At 35.9% G+C, this 22,284-nt stretch overlaps 1 protein-coding gene across 2 annotated transcripts in view; it reads right to left on the bottom strand.

Moving 5' to 3' along the window:
• Positions 1-863: 863 nt before the first annotated feature.
• LOC143035170 (gastric triacylglycerol lipase-like) overlaps positions 864-22,284 on the bottom strand; it is a 75,562-nt gene continuing 54,141 nt past the window's right edge. For both annotated transcript variants that reach the window (XM_076201827.1, XM_076201828.1), the window contains 3 exons: positions 20,315-20,457; positions 14,620-14,702; positions 864-2,145 (listed from right to left, as the gene is read on the bottom strand). In XM_076201827.1, the coding sequence (XP_076057942.1) occupies positions 2,082-2,145; positions 14,620-14,702; positions 20,315-20,457 (290 nt within the window). In that variant the 3' untranslated portion in view covers positions 864-2,081. The remainder of the gene's footprint in view (positions 2,146-14,619; positions 14,703-20,314; positions 20,458-22,284) is intronic.

Genomic DNA, 22,284 nt, shown 5'->3' with positions numbered 1-22,284 from the left:
AATTAATTATAACGTCATTTCATTTCATAATAACTTTCATAGCATTATGATTCAAGACAGACAGACGACGCTAAGTTGTACATGTGCAATGTAAACATTACGTCGTAGTTATATGACGTGTATTCTCGCACTAAGTAATAATTTTTTTCTATAATTCCTAAAAATTAACGTTAAATAACTCAACATATTACATTTACCATCGTAATACCACCGACACAAGACAAAGAAAAAATACCGAAATATATTTCCGTTGATATAAACTACATTACATTGATAAGATATACATTAATTAATTTTACAAAAATGGAATATTATGATAATGAAATACACGTTATGTACAATTGACGATATGGAAGCGACCAAAAATGTAAAACCTTTATATTATTCCAGTGCAAGATTTCGTCCAGATTGTGAATCATACATAGAAAAAGTACATGACAAAATCCACCTCATTAGAGATATATCAATTAAAACATATATGGCACTGATTAACTATTTTTTTCCAAACGTTATATAACTGAAAACATCGTTATAATGTATATTTGGTGTTAAATAGTACTTTGGTTTCATTCCATTGTCCATACACTAGTTCTACAAGGAAGCAAAAATAAAATAAGAAATATGATGAACGCTTAACTGGCATATACTCATAAGTGATCAGGATTCCAGACAAACTTAGGAGTGCATATTTATGATATGAAGAGACGCGCAGAACTTTCCCATCCGTGGAATACAAATCCACAAGATAAACATTTCCTCTCATTTTGATAACAGATCACATAGTCATGTTTCCAAATTGACAAGGGGTCTAATTCAAACAAGATGAATATTCATTTTATATTAATCAATTTAAAAGTACAGGAATGGTGTCTCTTATTCTTCAAATTATACAAATAGAGCACAACGGTGCATTTGATAGATTTTGTTCCAGCTAAGGGCATCTGGCTGACATCTAATAATAAACTGTTCATAGCTAGGATTAAATTTATAGAGTACGATGATGAGAAGTGAGGAGGAAAAGGTGCATCTACTATTGGCTCGCTCTGTAGAACAACACAGCCGTCGATTTGTAATCAACTTGCGCCATATTGTACCACCACAGTCATCATTTTGAAAAAAAATAATAATGATAATAAAAAATATTAAATAATAAATAAATAAACAACGAACATAAAATAATAAATAAATTAAATAGGTAATACCTATTCTTATTTGTCCTAGTCTCACCTAAATAATAGATTAAATTAATTTTAATAAATGACGGCTATATCGTCGCCTCAATTTACCGGATAGGATTTGTATTACAAAAATATCTCGAACTATCCCGCTCTTTAAATTTAATTCATGTCCTACTGAATGAGACATTCTTCTTTTATTACGGGTACCACTAGGCTATTTGATTCAGCTCCCTGCCATCCTCTCGAGGGAACTGAATGACATTTGTCATAAAATGAATAAGGTTTGCCATTCAATACACTTTGCTGAATATCAAATCTAACTGTATGTATTTAGCCCAGTGGATACATTGTCGAACTCGTGAGCTTGCCGCAATGGACAGGGTTTCTCACTTCCCACTTCATGGAAGTAGGATGGTGAGTTTGGTCAGTTTATATGTTATGTGTGTGTGATATATATATCTCAAAAGCCTCATTGCCCAGGAACCCACAACCCCACATTAGTTGGCAACAATCCTTGGGCAATCTCACACATCTCTCCGGTAAAAAAAAAAAAAAAAAAAAAAAAAAGTGGGACTATTTCTATACCCGTGGCATGTAGAGCGATGGGACCACACACCGGTTGTCATAGTTAACTGAGAGAGATCTTGGGGTCAGTCCAGGAACCAAATGGCAGCCGCTAGTACATATTACACGTTAAAGCTATTTTGATTAAAAACCCCTTCACTAAGGAGACATACACAAAACCTTTTATTCTGGCTTGTACCAGACTATTTCAATCGGACTATGTGGTGCGTCGTCGGGGTCATACTTATGGCGTGTACCTGAACATGTTTGACTGTGCCTTACGGAATTAAATACAATAACTTAATAAATATTGTGTCAAAAATGGCACGTAGGTATTGCTCAGTCTAAGCCTTTGAGAATGCTCAGAATGGGCTCGTAAACTTTCTCCTCTGCATGAAGACCCCTGTGGGAGAATGAGGAAGGGATTACAATTAATAGAACACCCTGTCATAGGTGGAAAAGAATAGTGTCACAAAGTTCCCCTGCAGGTTGTGATGGAAAAGGCAAATAAACACATTGAAATAGGGAGTCTAATTTCATCTTTATTTAGGTATTTTATCTTATGGATTCGTTGAATTATTAACTCATCTTATTTTATTTATTCAATTATTTACTTATTAAAATGTGTTATTCTATTTAATCAACAATTGAATGATTTATTGGAAGCTAAGTATAATAAATTGGTAAGTGGATTCCATTAGCAATGTTCAGTTCCTGTACACTATAATTAGGTAAACACAAACCACACACACACACACACACACACAATCGTCGGATTGACGGCGAAGATTGGAACTCCGGAAAAAACGCAATTTTCGTGGATTTCAACTACGAGGGAGTACCTTTTTGTATTAGTAGGGAAGGGGAAAGCTCGTGGTGTAGTAGAAAGGTGATGAAAGGGGAGAAGGGGAGGGATTACTGAGGGAAATGGAAGGAAATGAGAAGGGAGACGAACGGGCTCCCCCTGACAGCAGAAATATATATATATATATATATCTATATATATATACATATATATAGATATATATATATATATATGTATATATATATATATATATATACATACATATAAACAAGAGGTCTGCTGGCGACACAGGGGAAATCGAAAATATCCGTAAAAGCATTAAGATTAGAAATATAGATAAGAACAACACAATGGAGAGTGAAAATAAACGTTTCCATGGATTTAGTGAGGGGGGGGGGATGCCAACCTCCCCCGATTAACAAGTCTAGAAGAAAAACTAGAGAAAATGACCGAACATTGGGAGAGTAGGTTCGGTCAACTTACACGGATAGCGCATAGAGTTGATAACTTGGAAGAGTTAAAGAAGGAGAACCAAACCCTAACTAAAGAAATAGAAGAATTAAAAAGGCAGTTAAAAGAAGTAAAAGATGAGAATGAAGAATTAAAGAGGAATAATAAAGAGAATAGAGTCCATAGCAAAAGAAGTACAGGGTTGGAAAAAAGTACAAGAGAATAACAAAATTGTATTTAAAGATATAGTGGCACAACAGATGAAAGATCAAACTAAAGACACAATTATTAAAGTGATGAGGGAGGAAGAGAATATAGTGAGAGACTTAGTGGATAAAAAGAAATGTATAATTATATTGGGGATGGAAGAGAAGTATAATACAGATTGGACTATAAGAATAAAGGAGGAGAAGGAGAAAGTAAATAAGATATTGGAAGTAGTTCAAGAAGATGGAACAGAAACAGGGAAAGAAATAGAAGAAATATATAGCCTAGGGAAATACAATACAGATAAGACCAGACCAATTAAGATCAAATTCAGATCACAAACAACAGCAAAGAATATCTTAGCAAAAACGGGGACACTAGCAAACAGTGAACAATTTAAACATATATGGATTAAAAGAGAAATGAATAAAGAGGAAAGAGAGGATAAGAAAGCAAAAAGACAAGAAGCTAAGGGAAAAACGAGAACAGAACAGAGACAGAAAAAGAGAAATTCTATTGGAGAGTAGTGAATATGAAAGTGAGAAAATGGTACTTAACAGAGAAAAACGGAAGGGGAACAGAAAACACGATGGAAGTAGCAGAAAATTGAAAGTGTCTTACACAAATATAGATGGCTTAATAACGGGCTTGAACGAACTGAATGAATACCTGAAAGAAAAAGAACCGGACATAATGGGAATTACGGAGACAAAAATGAAAGGTCCACTACCACCCAACAGTGTAGGACATGGTGCATATAATTGTTGGATTAGAAACAGAGAGTAAAACAATGGGGTGGAGTCATGTTCCTGACTAAGAAAGATACAAATGTGAGGAATGTCACATGTGGAAAAAAATAGATGATTATGATGGAAGTGGAAGACAAAGATAGGAAGAGCAGAAATTTTGTAATAAATTATGTGCCTCCTAAAACAGCCTCGTGGGAAGAGAGAGAACATAAATGTTAGAAGACACAAGGATAACATTAAATAAGATAATGGAAGATGGAGGAAGAATAGTTATAATGGGTGACTTTAGTTGTAAAGAAGTCTGCTGGGAAGAGATGACAGTAAAGGGTGGAGACGACTCATGGGGAAATGTACTACTTGAGATGATTATTGACCATACAATGACGCAATGGATTCAAGAGAACACTAGGTATAGAAATGAAGAACCATCGAGACTAGACCTAATAATCACATCAGAACCTGAAATAGTGGAAAAGATTGAATATGAGACACCAATAAGTAAAAGTGACCACATATTGGTTGAAATGGAACTAAATGAGGAAAAATACATAAAAAGACATGAACAATATAGAAAAGGAAGATTGATGTATGAAAAAACAAATTTTGATGCAATAAGAGAATTCTTTAAAAAAGAAGACTGGGAAAGAATAGACAAAGAGGAAACAACAGTGGAAGAGAAATGGAATGTTTTGACAGGAATCTATAAAGAAGGAGTGGAAAAGTATGTCCCAAGACAAAAGCAAGAAAAAGAATATGTATGCTGGTACAACAAAAGTTGTAGGGAGTTAAAAGACAAAAGAGATAAAGCTTGGATAAAATGGAAAAAAGACAAAAAAACTGAAAAATGGAAAATATATACTAATTATAGAAATGAATATGTACAAGTGTGCAGAGAAGAAAAAAGAAAATACGAAAAAGATGTCAGAGAAAAATGTAAAGACCAACCAAAACTATTTTACAGATTTGTAAATAACAAAGTGAAAAACGAACAAGATTTAGAGAAACTACGACAAGGAGGAGTTGAATACACAGAGGAAATAGAAATGGCAGAATTTATGAACAAGCATTTTAAATCAGTGTTTACAAGGGAGAACATACAACCTAATGATATCGAATGGGAGGAGAAAGTCCCCCCTATGAAAGAAATAGAAGTAACAAGGAATGAAATAATGAAACACTTGAGTAATCTTGATGTCAGAAAATCGCATGGACCAGATGAAATAGCAAACTGAATTTTGAGAGAATGCAGGAATGAACTGGCAGACAAAATACATAGCCTAATAAACAGTTCATTGAAAGAAGGAAAAGTTCCAAAATATTGGAGAAGAGCAAATATAGTACCTATATATAAAGGGGGAAATAAAGAAGACCCTACCAACTATAGACCAGTCTCTCTAAGAAGCACGATAACAAAAATTTGTGAAAGAATTATCAAAAGTAGATGGGTAAGGCATTTAGAAAAACAAAACAAAACAACATACTAAATCCAAGACAATTTGGATTCAGACAAGGACGATCATGCATCACAAACTTAATATGTTTCTATTCAAGGCTAATAGATATAATACAAGAAAGAGATGGATGGGCTGATTGTGCATTTCTAGACCTGAAAAAAGCTTTTGAAAAGTTGCCACATAAGAAATTGCTTACGAAATTAGAAACTACAGGAGGAATACAGGGCAAACTGCTGAAATGGATGGAAGACTTTTTGCAAGAAAGAAAAATGAGAGTGGTGATAAGAGACAAACACTCTAATTGGGATGAAGTGATAAGTGGTGTTCCACAAGGAACAGTGCTAGCCCCAATAATGTTTGCTATATACATTAATGATATGGATGAAGGAATTGAAAGTTATAAGAGCTTCTTTGCGGATGATGCAAAACTGTTGAAAAAAGTGAACACTGAAGAAGATTGTGAATCACTACAGAGTGATCTCAATAAAGTATGAAAATGGAGTAGGAAGTGGGAGATGGAGTTCAATACTAAGAAGTGTAGTATAATGGAATTTGGAAAAAGTGAAAAAAGTATAGCAGGATCATATAAATTGGGAGAAGGAATAAAAAAGTAGAAAATGAGAAGGACCAGGGAGTCATTATTATGAATAATATGTCACCTGAGAAACATATAAATAAGATTTTTGGAGAAACTTATAATTTAATAAGAACAATCAAGGTGGCATTTACATACCTGGATGAAGAAATGGTGAAGAAAATACTAATCACTTTGATAAGACCAAGATTGGAATATGCAGCAACGATGTGGTCACCAAGTACAAAAAAAAAAAAAAAAATTATAATTTTTTTTTGAAAAAATACAAAAAGCAATTACAAAATTGGCACCAACACTCAAAACTATCATATGAAGAGAGACTAGCAAAACTTGAGCTACAGACATTAGAGCAAAAGAGAGAGAGAGGAGATTTGATAACTATTTATAGAATCATGAAAGGCATAGAAACTATTGATAGAGAGGATCTAATAAAATGGGATGATAGAAATACAAGAGGACACGGAAAGAAAATAAAGAAAGACAGTTATAGAAGAGATCAGAAAAAGAACAGCTTTCCTCACAGAGTAATGGACATTTGGAACAAGTTAGATGAGAAAGTGGTGTGTGCAAAAACAATACATGAATTTAAAAACAGTTTAGATAAAATGATATATGAAGACGGGACACCACAAGTATAGTTCCCCTTCCTGTAAAATACAACTAGGTAAATAAAAATAAATACACACATGCACGATCGGCAGAGAGACGGCGACGATTGGACTCGGGAAAAAAAAAACCCTTCGTGGATTCAACGCCGAGGGAGTACCTGTGTTGTATTAGTAGGGAAGGGGAAATCTCGTGTAGTGGAAAGGTGAAGAAAAAGGAGAAGGGGAGGGATTATTAAGGAAAATGGAAGGCAATGAGTATGGGGACGAACGGACCCCGGAAGTCAGAAGGAATGTCAACAAGAGATGCGCAGACGATAGAGGTGAAGTCGAAGAGATTAGTAAAGGCACAAACATATAAATATAAATATAAGCAGCGCAATGGAAGGTGAAGATAATTATTTCCATGGATTTGATGAGGGAGGAGATGACAACCTCCCCCGATTAGCAAGTCTAGAGGAAAAAACTAGCAAAAATGAACGAATCATGGGAGGATAGGTTCAGTAAACTTGCACTGATTACACAAAAAGTTGATAAATTGGAAGAACTAAAGAAGGAGAATTAAAACCTAAATAAAGAAATAGAATAAAAAAATCAGTTAAAAGAAGTAAAGGGTGAGAATGAGGAATTAAAGAGGAATAATAAGAAAAAAATAAAGAGTCCATAGAAAAAGAGATAAGTGGCTGGAAAAATGTTCAGGAGAATAGCAAAATTGAATTTAGAGATATAGTGAAACAACAGATGAAGGAACACACTAAGGACACATTATTAAAGTGATGAGAGAGAAGGAGAATATAGTAAGAGACTTAGCAGATAAAAATAAATGTATAATCATGTTAGGAATGGAAGAGAAAAATAATCCAAATAGGACTACAAGAGTAAGAGAGGAGAAAGAAAGAGTGAACAGGGTACTAAAAACATTTCAAGAAGGTGAACAGGAAATGGGGAAAGAAATTGAAGAAATATATAGACTTGGGAAATACAATGTAGATAAGACCAGACCAATTAAGGTTAAATTCAGGTCACAAACGACAGCAGAGAATGTCTGATCAAAAACAGGAAAACTAGCAGAAAGTGATCAGTATAAACAGGTATGGTTAAAAAGAGAGATGAATAAAGAGGAAAGAGAGGAAGAGAAAACAGAAAGAATCGAAGCTAGGGAAAAAACGAGAACAGAACTAAGTCAGACAAAGAGAAATTCTATTGGAGAGTAGTGGATATGAAAGTGAGGAAATGGGTCATAGGAGAGAAAAACAGTGGGGAAACAGAAAACATGATGGAGGTAGCAGAAAATTAAAAGTGTCCTTCACAAATATAGATGGGTGATTACCTGATGGAAAAGGAACTCGACATAATGGGAATTGTGGAGACAGAATTGAAAGGTACATTACCACCCAACAGTGTAGGACATGGTGCATATAATTATTGGATTAGAAACAGAGAGGTAAAACAAGGTGGTGGAGTTTTGTTCCTGACTAAGAAGGATATAGATGTGAGGAATGTTACATATGAAAAGAATAGAGTGGAAATGATCATGATGGAAATAGAGGACAGGGACAAGAAGAGCAGGAAGTTTGTGGTAAATTATGTGCCTCCTAAAACGGCTTCGTGGGAAGAGAGAGAACACAAAAATATGTTAGAAGACACAAGGATAACACTAAACAAGACAATGGATGATGGAGGAAGAATAATTATAATGGGTGACTTTAATTGTAAAGAAATCTGCTGGGAAGAAATGACAGTGAAGGGTGGAGATGACCTATGGGGAAATGTACTACTTGATATGATTATAGAACATACAATGACACAATGGATACAAGAGAATACTAGGTATAGAAATGAGGAAGAACCATCGAGACTAGACCTAATAATCACATCAGAACCTGAAATAGTGAACAAGATTGAATATAAGACACCACTAAGTAAAAGTGACCACATGTTAGCAGAACTGGAACTCAATGAAGAAAAATATATGAGAAAAAACTAATACAGAAAGGGAAGAATAATGTATGGAAAAACAAATTTTGATAAAATGAGTTTTTTTTTTTTTCAAAAAAGCAGACTGGGAAAGGATATACAAAGAGGAAACAATGGTAGAACAGAAATGGTAAAATTTGACAACAATTTATAAGGAGTGGAAAAGTATGTTCCAAGACAAAAACAAGAAAATAAGGATATGAAAAATGTTGGTACAACAAAAGATGTAGAGTTAAAAGAGAAAAGGGATAAAGCTTGGATAAAATGGAGGAAAGACAAAAAAAAAAAAAAAAAACGAAAAATGGCAAATATGTACTGATTATAGAAATGAATATGTACAAGTGTACAGAGAAGAAAAGAGAAAACACGAAAAGGATGTCATAGAAAAATGTAAAGATCAACCAAAACTATTCTATAGATTTGTAAACAAAAAAATGAAAAACAAACAAGAATTAGTGAAACTACGACAAGGAGGAGTAGAATACACAGAGGAAATAGAAATGGCAGAAATTATGAACAAGCATTTTAAATCAGTGTTTACAAGGGAGAACATACAACTGAGAGATGATGAGTGGGAGGGGAAAGTCCCCCCCTATGAAAGAAATAGAAGTAACATGGAATGAAATAATTAATCACTTGAGTAATCTCGATGTCAGAAAATCACATGGTCCAGACGAAATGGCAAATTGGATTTTGAGAGAATGCAGGGACGAACTAACAGACAAAATACATAGTCTAGTAAGCAGTTCATTAGTGGAAGGAAAAGTTCCAGAAGATTGGAAAAGGGCAAATATAGTACCAATATATAACAGGGGAAACAAAGAAGACCCTACAAACTATAGACCAGTCTCCCTTACAAGAACAGTAGCAAAACTTTGTGAAAGAATGATAAAAATTAGATGGGTAAACCATTTGAAAAAAAAAAAAAAAAAAAAAAAAAAAAAAAAAAAAAATGTACTAAATCTGAGGCAGTTTGGATTTAGACAAGGAAGATCATGTGTCAAAAACCTGATGTGATTCTATTCAAGACTAATAGATATAATACCGGAAAGAGATGGATGGGTTGATTGTGCCTTTCTAGACCTGAAAAAATCTTTTGATAAGGTGCCACATAAGAAATTGCTAAAGAAATTAGAAACTGTAAGAGGAATGCAGGGCAAACTACTTAAGTGGATGGAAGACTTCTTGCATGAAAGGAAAATGAGAGTGGTGATTAGAGACAAACATTCCAGTTGGGATGAGGTGATTAGTGGAGTTTCACAAGGAACAGTGTTGGCCCCAATAATGTTTGCTATATGTATTAATGATATGAATGAAGGAATTGAAAGTTATATAAGCTTCTTCACAGACAATGCAAAAATGTTGAAAAAGTGAACACCGAAGAAGATTGTGAATCACCGCAAAGCGATCTCAATAAAGTATGGGAATGGAGTAGGAAGTGGGAGATGGAATTCAACATTAAGAAGTGTAGTATAATGGAATTTTGAAGAAGCAAAAAAAGAGAATAGTGGGATCATATACATTGGGAGAGGAAGAAATTAAAAAAGTGGAAAAAGAGAAGGACCTAGGGGTCATTATTATGAATAATATGTCCCTTGAGAAATATATAAACAAAATTTTTGGAGAAACTTATAACTAAATAAGATCACTCAAAGTGGCATGCACATACCTAGACAAAGAAAAGGCGAAGAAAATACTAGTCACTTTGATAAGACCAAAACTGGAGTATGCAGCGATGACGTGGTCACCAAGTACAAAAAAATGTATAACAAAACTTGAAAGAATACAAAGAGCAATTATGAAATTTGCACCAATGCTCCCAGAACTATCATATGAGGAGGCTGGCAAAACTTGAGCTACAGACATTAGAGCAAAGAAGAGAGAGAGGAGACTTGATAACTATTTATAGAATCATGAAAGGCATGGAAATTATTGATAGAGAGGATCTAATAAAATGGGATAGTAGACATACAAGAGGACATGGGATGAAAATCAAGAGAGACAATTATAGAAGAGACCTGAAAAAGAAGAGCTTTCCCCACAGGATAATGAATGTTTGGAACAGGTTAGATGAGAATGTGGTGTGTGCAAAAATGATACATGAACTTAAAAACACTCTAGATAAAACGAGATATGGAGACGGCACCACGAGCATAGCTCCCCTTCCCATAAAATACAACTAGGTAAATACACACACATACACTACAACTGTCACTACGGTAGTCCGTGTTCGAATCCTGCCCAGGGCTGAAATAATTTCAGTATCACTGCGCTTCGAGTCATTACTCCAACTCTCGTGGGCAGGGAGTTAGGGATGTGTGTGTGTGTAAGGTCACAGCATTACCCATAGTTTGGTCATTCGAGCTCTGAGCTCTCTTCTGGGAGGGAAACAGCTGTGATCCGAAGACCAAGACCAAGGTGAATCACACAAAAGTGGGAAGTGAACTTCAATATCAAGAAGTGTAGTATAATGGAGTTTGGAAAAAGTAAAAATAGAATATCAAGAAATTATAAAATTGGTGAAGAAGTAAAAAAAATGAACTTGGAATGAGACCTTAGAGTAATAATCAGCAAAGACATGACACTGAACAAACGTATCAATAAGATAGTCAGAGAAACCTTCAACCTATTAAGGTCAATGATTAAAAAAATATTAGTTACACTAATAAGACCAAAACTGAAGTACGCAGCAACACTATAGACACCCAGTACTAAAAAGAATATAAAGAAATTAGAAAGAATACAAAGAGAAACAACAAAGTTGGCACCAACTCTCTCCAACTTAACATACTAACAAAGATTGTCCAAATTAGAATTACCAACTCTGGAACAAAGAAGAGAAAAATATCTGCTGACTATTTATAGAATCATGAAAGGAATGGAAATCCTAGATAGGAATCATTTATTAAAATGGGACAATGGAAAAATGCAAAAAGAAACTCAAAGCAGATAACTATAGAAGAGATCTGAAAAAAATAGCTTCCCACATAAAGTACTATACACCTGGAATAAATTAGATAAAGAAATAGTGTGTGCAAATACTATTCAAGATTTTAAGAAAAAACTTGATGCTGAAAGATAGAAAGATGGGTCATCATGAGCATAGCTCCCTTCCTGTATAATACAACTAGGTAAACAACAAGGTAAATACACACACACAAGGTCATAGCAGTATCCATACATCGGACATATCTATGAGCTCTGAGCTCACTTCCGGGAGGGTAATAGCTGTTGATCATGAGTCCAACACACGATCCAACAGAAGAGAAACAAGAGGACACGAAAAGAGGCTAAAGAAGGACAGTTACAGAAGAGATTTGAAAAAGAATAGCTTCCCACATAGAGTGATTGATGTCTGGAACAAACTAAACAGAGAAACAGTGAGTGCCAAAACTATACAAGATCTTAAGAATAAACTGGATGTGAAGAGATACGAAAACGTGTCTAAGAGCATAGCTCTCGTCCCGTAAAATACAACTAGGTAAATGCAACTAGGTAAATACACACACTTGAGGGTAGGTATGATGAATTGGAGAGTAGGAGATGGGACCCAATGAACAATGGTCCTTTTCTGTATAATTAGGAAATTACACACACACAGTGGCAGAGTGGTAGAGTTCCTGGCTGCCACTATGGTGGTCCAGGTTTCAACCCCACCCAGGTCTGAAATAATTTCAGTATCGTTGCACTGTGAGTCGTTACTCCAACTCTCGTGGGTGGAGAGTTGGGTGTGTGTGTGTGCATGTAAGGTCACAGTATTACCCATAGATCGGTCATATATGAGCTCTGAGCTCTTTTCCGTGAGGGAAATAGCTGTTGATCACGAGTCCAACACGTGATCCAAGACCATGGTGAATCACACACGGGACTGAGAGACAAACTACTACATACTGTACATACATATACCAAAGGCTTTTCCCCCTTATAAGGGAGGTAGCTAAAATCAAAGGCATAAAAACCACTCCAACCCATTCCATCCACTACATACTCCACTCCCCTCCACCTTCTTCCCTTCCTCTTATCTTGGCACCTCCTGGATGACAGGTCATCCCTGCATCTCGCCCAATGCCCTGCTTCATTAAATAGGCAACCCCCCTCTCCGTCCCTTCATGCAGAAAAGGAGAAGATGGAGTGAAATCCCCTCAGGCTGTGTCAATTTATTTCTCACACATACTCCCTCACCCCCCACCCCCCACTCACTCCAACTCATGCACCACAACCATTCTCCATTCACCCCTATCTTCTGTCCTCTCCTGTATTTCCTCAACCGAAATTCCTCTCTTTCCTAATGCCCCTTTTACCCCATCCATCCATCTCATCCTCATGTTCACTCCTTCCATCTCTGCCTTCCACACCTCTTTTACTAGTCTTTCTTCACTCATTCTTTCCATGTGTCCAAACTATTAGAATGGAAAGGAAAGATACATGAGGACAGTAGTAAAGGGTAAGATGTCAAGATGGAGAGCAGTAACTAGCGGAGTTCTATACAAGGTTCAGTGCTTGCACCAATGACATTTCTTGTCTGTCAATGACATGATGGAAGGAACAACAAGCTATGCCTACACGTTTGCAGATGATGCAAAAATCATGAGAAGACTGAAAAATGAGGACAGAAAAATGTTGAAAAAAGATCTAGATACTATTTTTGCATGAAGCCAAGAATGGGAAATGAAGTTCAATAAAAAAAAAAAAAAAAAAAATGCAAAGTACTGCAAATGGGCAATAGTGGCATAAGGCCATCCTTAAACTATTCCTTGGGAAGTGAGCACATTACAAAAGCAAAAGAGGAGAAAGAGTTGGAAATCTTGATAAAAGACAACCTGTCACTTGACAGACATATCATCTGGATTGTGGGAGAGACATATGGACTACTGCAGAAAATTAAAGTGGCGTTCCATTATATGGATGAAGAGATGAAGAAAAGACTCATCGAAACCCTGATACATCCAAGACTGGAATATGCATCAGTAGTATGGTCCCCACATAGGGTGAGGGATATAAGCAAGATTAAGAGAATACAAAAGGCAGCATCCAAATTGGTCCCCAGCCTGGAAGATAAACCATATGAGGAAAGACTAAAAGTACTGGATCTACCAGTTTTGAAAAATTGAATAGAAAGAGGTGACATGATTACAGTGTTCAGGTCATTAAAGGGGATAGATTGCACTGATAGAAGAGATCTCCTGATTAAAGATCAGAGGGCTTTAGGAGGTTAAGGAAGTAGATTAAGTAAGACCACATGTTGAAAGGACGTGAAAAAATACAGTTTTCCATATAGACATATAAATATGTCGAATAGTTTAAAAGGTGATATAGCCCAAGGTCAAACAATACATGAGTTCAAATCTAAATATGATATTTGGAAATCAAAGATATAGATTAAGTTGGAACCATACATGAATTTAAGTCTAGGTATGTTAGAAAATTAGTGAATAGGAGACAAAACCCAACAAGCATAGCTCCTTTCCTGTAACTGCAATTAGGTAAATACACACACACACATGCACACACCTCATGGAGTGGTGGTTAGAGTTCTTGCCTGCCACTACGGCAGTCTGGGTTCAACTCCCGCCCAGGGCTGAAATAATTTCAGTATCACTGAGCTGTACTCCAGCTCTCATGGGTGGGGCGTTGGAGGGGTGTGTGCATCTAAAGTCACAGTATTAATAATAGATTGGTCATACGAGCTCTGAGCTCTCATCTGGGAGGTTAATAACTGTCGATCACAAGTCCAACATGTGTCCCAAAGACCATGATGAATCGCATACATACACACACACGCACAGGATAGTTATAGAAAAAACTTGAAAAGGAACAGTTTCCCACACAGAGCGATAAATACATGGAACAAATTAGACAACAAAACAGTATCTGCTAACACTATACAAGATTTTAAGATAAAACTTGATGCGGAGAGATACAAAGATGGGTCACCACAGGCATAGCTCCCCTCCCATATATTACAACTAGGTAAATACCACAGACTGAGAGAGAGAAAGACTAAGAGAAAGAGTCTGAGAAAGAGAGACACTTACATGATGAAATCCAGGTGGTTGTAGCCAGGTATTTGGACCCAGTTTTCCAAGGTTGGTATAGCCCTTGCAAGGGTTGCCACATCCTGCAAAATGATAACAATGCTTAGCACTATCATGAAGTTTAATTTAACTGTATAAAATCAAAAGAAATGGTCGAAAGTAATAACACATAGAGGACAAAATAATCTGCTTTTATTTCTTACTAATTTTCATTGTTACTATTTTTCTTTTTCTTCTTTTTCAAAGTAAAATTTTTTGCTTTTCAAACACAGTTAGTTGTCAATTGTATCCATTCCTTTCACTGGTGTCAACACCACAAACATGTGATCTTTATTCTCTTAAGGTTGGCAGACCCAAAACATTCCTTATTTGTTTTGTTTGATAGGATTAGGATGAATTTGGTTGCTATTATTTGTGTTTTCTCAATTTTACTTATAGGTGTCACTGCATGTGTGAATAACCATGATCTTTTATCATATTTTGGACACATGATCAACAGCTATTACCCTGTTGAATGAGAGCTCAGGGCTCATACTATATATGGCCCATTCTGTGGCTCACGCTGTAACTTAACATATACACACACATACAAAATCAGGTCTCTATGAGTATAGCTCTCTTCTCAGAAAATACAACTAGGTAAACACACACACAGATGAATGGAAGGATGAACTGAAACTGTTTTGCAGGTTTCTAAATGGTAAATTGAGTATTGGTAATTTGCAGACTTTCGATTTAGCGGAAAAAAAAGTGTGTCTGGTAGTAACAGTGAAATTCCGGATGAAGTCCGTTAAATGAAAATTTGTCCGATAGGTGTCCGGTAGTAACAGTCAAATACTGGACAAAGTCCGTAAAATGAAAATTTGTCTGATCGGTGTCTGGTAGTAATGGTCAAATAGTACTGGACAAAGTCTGTAAAATGAAAATTTTCCAATAGGTGTCCGGTAGTAACGTATATGCAGGCTGAAACCTTACGGCGTGGTTCAATTTCTTCTTTATATGTAATGTACATCATTATACATATGTACTGTAGCTTTTTATTACATATCTAATAGGTATGTGCACGCTGAAACCTAACGGACAATTTTCTATGTAACGGACTTATGTCTAGTATCCAGTCTTCGTAATTGGTGGACCCGATTTTCAAATAACAGACTTTTGCAAATAACAGACCAGGGTCTGCATGCATTTGTCTGTTAAATCGAGGGTTAAGTGTACAGTATATGAATTTGGGGTTAGGTATGATAAAAAATTAGGGAACAGGCGACAGGACCCAACAAACGTTGCCCCTTTCCTGTATACAACAATTAGGTAAATACACGTATATACACATATGCACACCATCATTTTTATGTATGTTTGCATATGTGTATGTTTGTGTATTTCTTTGTATGTGTGAGCACATGCATGTTTGTGTGTATTTACCTAGTTGTACCTAGTTGTATTTTACGGGAAGGGGAGCTATGCTCGTGGGGTCCCGTCTTCATATCTCATTTTATCTAAACTATTTTTAAATTCATGTATTGTTTTTGCACACACCACTTTCTCATCTAACTTGTTCCAACTGTCTATTACTCTGTGAGGAAAGCTGTTCTTTTTCAAATCTCTTCTATAGCTGTCTTTTTTTATTTTCTTTCCGTGTCCTCTTGTATTTCTGTCATCCCATTTTATCAGATTCTCTCTATCAGTAATTTCTATGCCTTTCATGATTCTGTAAATAGCTATCAAATCTCCTCTCTCTCTTCTTTGCTCTAGTGTCTGTAGTTTAAGTTTTTGTAGTCTCTCTTCATATGATAGTTTTGAGAGTGTTGGTGCCAGTTTTGTGATTGCTCTTTGTATTCTTTCTAGTTTTTTTATACATTTTTTTGTACTTGGTGACCATATTGTTGCTGCATATTCCAATCTTGGTCTTATCAGGGTGATTAGGATTTTCCTCACCATTTCTTCATCCAGGTATGTAAATGCCACTTTGATTGTTCTTATTAAATTATAAGTTTCTCCAAAAATCTTATTTATATGTTTCTCAGGTGATATATTATTCATAACAATGACTCCCAGGTCCTTCTCATTTTCTACTTTTTTTATTCCTTCTTCTCCCAAATTATATGATCCTGTTATTCTGTTTTTGCTTTTTCCAAACTCCATTATACTACACTTTTTTGTATTGAACTCCATCTCCCACTTCCTACTCCATTCTTGTACTTTATTTAGATCTCTCTGTAGTGATTCACAATCTTCTTCAGTTTTCACTCTTTTCAGTAGTTTTGCATCATCTGCAAAGAAGCTCATATAGCTTTCAATTCCTTCATCCATATCATTAATATATATAGCAAACATTATTGGGGCCAGAACTGTTCCCTGCGGGACACCGCTTATTACTTCATTCCATTTTGAGTGCTGATCTCTTATCACTACTCTCATTTTTCTTTCTTGCAAAAAGTCTTCCATCCAATTTAGCAATTTACCTTGTATTCCTCCTTCATATTCTAATTTCTTAAGCAACTTCTTATGTGGTACTTTGTCAAAAGCTTTTTTTAGGTCTAGAAATGCACAATCAGCCCATCCATCTCTTTCTTGTATTATATCTATTAGCCTTGAATAGAAACATATTAAATTGGTGACGCATGATCGTCCTTGTCTGAATCCAAATTGTCTTGGATATTTAGTACGTTGTTTTTTTCCAAGTATTTTACCCATCTACTTTTGATAATTCTTTCACATATTTTTGCTATTGTACTTGTTAGAGAGACTGGTCTATAGTTGGTAGGTTCTTCTTTATTTCCTCCTTTATATATAGGTACTATATTTGCTTTTTTCCAATCTTCTGGAACTTTTCCTTCTTTTAAGGAACTGTTTATTATGCTATGTATTTTGTCTGCCAGTTCATTCCTGCATTCTTTCAGAATCCAGTTTGCTATTTCATCTGGCCCATGCGATTTTCTGACATCAAAATTACCCAAGTGTGTCAATATTTCATTCTTTGTTACTTCTATTTCTTCCATAGGGGGGACTTTTTCTTTCCACTCAATCTCTTCAGGTTGTATATTTTCCCTTGTAAACACTGATTTAAAATGTTTGTTCATAATTTCTGCCATTTCCATTTCCTCAGTGTATTCAACTCCTCCTTGTCTTAATTTCTCCAAGTCTTGTTTGGTTTTCAGTTTATTGTTTACAAATCTGTAGAATAGTTTTGGTTGATCTTTACACTTTTCTATAACATCTTTTTCATATTTTCTTTTTTCCTCTCTGCACTTTTGTACATATTCATTTCTATAACCAGTATATATTTTCCATTTTTCAGGTCTTCTGTCTTTTTTCCATCTGGTCCAGGCTTTGTCTCTTTTGTCTTTTAACTCCCTACAACTTTTGTTGTACCAGCATTTTACATATTCTTTTTCTTGTTTTTGTCTTGGGACATACTTTTCCACTCCTTTTTTGTAAATTTTTGTCAAAATATTCCATTTCTCTTCCACTGATGTTTCTTCTTTGTATATTTCTTCCCAATTTTCTTGTTGAAAGAATTCTCTTATTTTATCAAAGTTTGTTTTTTCATACATCATTCTTCCTTTTCTATATTGTTCATTTCTTTTCATATATTTTTCTTCATTAAGTTCCAGTTCAATCAATATGTGGTCACTTTTACCTATTGGTGTTTGATATTCAATCTTGTCCACTATTCTAGGTTCAGATGTAATTATTAAGTCTAGCCTCGATGGTTCTTCTTCATTTCTATACCTAGTGTTCTCTTGTATCCATTGTGTCATTGAATGGTCAGTAATCATCTCAAGTAGAGCATTTCCCCATGAGTCATCACCACTCTTTACTGTCATTTCTTCCCAGCAGATTTCTTTGCAATTAAAGTCGCCCATCATAACTATTCTTCCTCCGTCTTCCATTATTTTAGTTAATGCTATCTTTGTGTCCTCTAACATACTTTTATGTTCACTCTCCTCCCATGAGGCTGTTTTCGGAGGCACATAATTGATCACAAATTTTCTTCTCTTCTTATCTCCGTCTTCCACTTCTATCATAATCATCTCTACTGTATTCTTTCTTTCCATATATGACACCTTTCACGTTTATATCCTTCTTAGTCAGGAACATAACTCCACCCCCTTGTTTTTTCTCTCTGTTTCTAATCCAATAATTGTATGCATCATGTCCTACACTGTTGGGTGGTAGTGGGCCTTTTAATTTTGTTTCTACAATTCCCATTATGTCCGGTTCTTTTTCTTTCAAATAATCATTCAGTTCGTTCAATCCTGTTATCAATCCATCTATATTTGTGTAAGACGCTCTTAGTTTTCTGCCACTTCCATTGTGTTCTCTGTTTCCCTTATGTTTTTCTTTTGTATGTCGAACTGCTTTATTTTCATGTTCACTACTCTCCAATAGAATCTCTCTTTCTCTGACTCCGTTCTTTCCTCGTTTTTTGCCTTAGCTTCAAGTCTTTTCTGCTTTTCTGCCTCTCTTTCCTCCTTATTCATTTCTCTTTTTATCCATACCTTTTTATATTGATCATTTGTTGCTAGTTTCCCTGTTTTGGATAAAATTTTCTCTGCCGTTGTTTGTGACCTGAATTTAATCTTAATTGGTCTGGTCTTATCTGTACTATATTTTCCGAGTCTGAATTTTTCCTCAATTTCCTTTATAATTTCTGGTTCATCTTCCTGGACTAATTTTAATAAACTGCTTACTCTTTCATTTTCCTCCTTGATTCTTGCGGTTCTATCTGGGTTATGTTTCTCTTCCATTCCTAATATAATTATACATTTCTTTTTGTCAGCTAATTCTCTTACTATATTCTCCTTCTGTCTCATCACTTTAATAACTGAGTCTTCATTATGTTCTTTCAATTGCTGTTTGACTATGTCAGTGAATGAGACCTTATTCCCTTCTTGGGTTGTCCTCCAATTTTTAGCTTCTGTATCTATTTTCTCTCTGTTTTCATTACTATTCTTCTTCAATTTCTCATTCTCCTCCTTTACATTTCCTAACTGTCTTTTTAGGTCCTCTATTTCTTCAGTTAAGTTTCTGTTTGCCTTCTCTAGTTGTTCCAACCTTTCAATTCTTTGGAAAATGGAGTCAACATTACCTAACTTACGTTCCAAGTCCTCTATCACCTTATCAACTCTCTCCTCTAGTCTTATCAGTCGGGGGGGAGGGGTTGTGTCCCCCCCACCCTCTTTAAATCCCTGGAACATATTCTCGTCACTTTCTACTGTATTGCTCCTCTCTATACTTCTAATCTTTACATTTTTATTAGACATTTCATCCTCACTCAGCCTTTTGTTTACCTTTCGCTTGTCTGGCTGGGCCAAGTCTACTCCCTCCTCATTTCCTTCCATTTCCCTCAGTAATCCCTCCCCTTTTCCTCTTTCCCTACTTTCCCACTACTCCACGAGCAATTTCCCCCCCACCCTGTAAAAACACTAGGCACTTCTCTTTGCGTTGGGATCCACAGACTTCAGTTTTCTTCAGAACGTCATCCAAGCCGTCCATTCGCTGAAGTGTGTGCATATGTGTGTGTTTATGAGAGAGAGAAAGCCAGGATATAGTGTATAAATGAAGTCTTAATACCAGCATGCATTAGCTCTGTGTACATATACAGATTATGTACAACACATAATATTCTTAATTTGATTTATGGGGAATTAATCTGAGTGTGGAAAAATGGGATGGAATTGGGGAGTACCTTTGGGTCTGCACTGTGATCTGCAGTTCCGGAGAAGAAGTAGACCGGCACTTGAACAGCTTGTGGGTGGTACTCTGGAGGTATACTTTGTCCATACACCTTCCGGTTTGTTGCAGCTCCAAAGTCATATTTGGCAAACCTTCCTACAAGAAAAAATACAATAAAATGAAAGAAAAAGTAAATGGATAAATAAATATGGTAGGGCATCACAAGGGTATGGAAACAGAGTGTAAAAGGTCATACATCTGAAGAATACCAAGAAACAGTTTAGCAAACAAATGTATTAACTGGATTAACCTTGAAGACAATATAGCCTAAGCTGAAACCACAACCAAATTCAAAACTGGATATGGCAGACAATACAAAGCAAAGGACACAAGGAAGAGCATAGCTCATGTAGTGTATTCTATAATCAGGTGAATACAATAACAAATAGACCAGTGATAAGTACTTGTTTGTGGTGAGTATGTAAGATGGACATCAGAATCATCTTGTCACTCATCTCCAAAACCTGTTAACATCCTAATTGTTATCTGGAGATGCAGCCCCCGGGGCACACACAGTCATCTTAACTACATTTCCTTTATCCTTCTACATAAAGAGAGATGACAACTGGCCACTGTTCCCGTCTTCCTATTACTATCAACCAGTGATGTAGAAACTGTCCAACACAAATACAGACTAAAGTTCATTTTCTTCCCAGAAAAACTATTATTATAATTGTTATCATTATTATTATTACAGTGTGGGTTTAGGAAAGGTAGGGGTTGCATGGATCAGATTTTTGTGGTAAGGCAAATATGTGAGAAAGCTTTAGGGAAGGGTAAGGATGATTTTTGGGCCTCTATGGACTTGCAAAAGGCTTATGATAGGGTAGATAGGAAGGAACTGTAGGAGGTTTTGCAGATACATGGGATTGGGGGAAAGCTGTTAAGGGCATTCAAGTGTTTAGGAGAGTAGTAGAATCTATTTTAGAATGGGAAATAGAAAGAGTGAGTGGTTTGAAGTAAAGGTGGAATTGTGTCAGGGATGTGTCATGTTGCCATGCCTGTTCAATGTATACATGGATGGGGTGGTGCATGAGATAAAGGTGAGGGTAAAGGGATGAGACTGGAGATGGTTAAAGAAAATTGAGAAAAGTTGGAGGTGAGCCAGTTGTTGTTTTCTGACAACACTGCACTTGCAGCAGGATCAGAGGAAGGATTTGCTCCTTCTATACGATGACGCCTACGTAGGCGTTATGAGGTGCGAGTGGGTATATGAGGATGCCAGCTCTGGCGTCTTGATAATCTTTATTTTGTAGTTGTAGCTGAATGAGCCCTATACCCTGTGAACTGGCTTGATCATATTTTCTGTGGTTATTAATATTCAGGATGAAATAGAACGAGTAATACAGCTGTAACTTTATATTTCATATTGCAAGTATTGTGGTGCATCATTGAATCATCCTACATCAGGCAGCTGTTGCAGCCTGCAAGAATTTGACTCGTATTGAAGAGGTTAAGAAAGTTCGTGACAGTTTGGAAAGAGATGCAATAGGAAAATTTGAAGATAAATGAGTGTAAAAGTAAGGTGATGAGAAGTACAAAGGTAGAGGATGGCAGTAATTTGGAGGTCTAGTAGGAGAGAGGCTGGAGGAAGTGATAGCTTTATATTCTTGGAGGTGAATGTGGCAGGAAATGGAGTAGAGGTGAAGGTAAATTGTAGACTGAGAGAAGCAAGCAAATGTCTTGGGGGAGTAAAAAGTGTCATGAGAAATAGGCAACTGGGACTGGATGTAAAGAGGAGACTTGGAATTTAAAAGAGGCAGAGAGGAAAAATTTAAATATGTTTAATATGAAATGTTTGAGAAGCATGGTAGGGGTTACTATGATGGAAAAAGTGAGAAATGAGGTGAGGAGGAGAACAGGAGTGGTAAGGGAGTTGGGAGATGGAGCTGATGAAATGTTATTGGGATGGTCTGGACACAT

The sequence above is a fragment of the Oratosquilla oratoria genome, chromosome 18 (assembly GCF_046742065.1).
Source record: "Oratosquilla oratoria isolate Oo_2021 chromosome 18, ASM4674206v1, whole genome shotgun sequence".
Taxonomy (NCBI): Eukaryota; Metazoa; Arthropoda; class Malacostraca; order Stomatopoda; family Squillidae; genus Oratosquilla; species Oratosquilla oratoria.
This window is presented reverse-complemented; position numbering and strand designations above follow the sequence as displayed.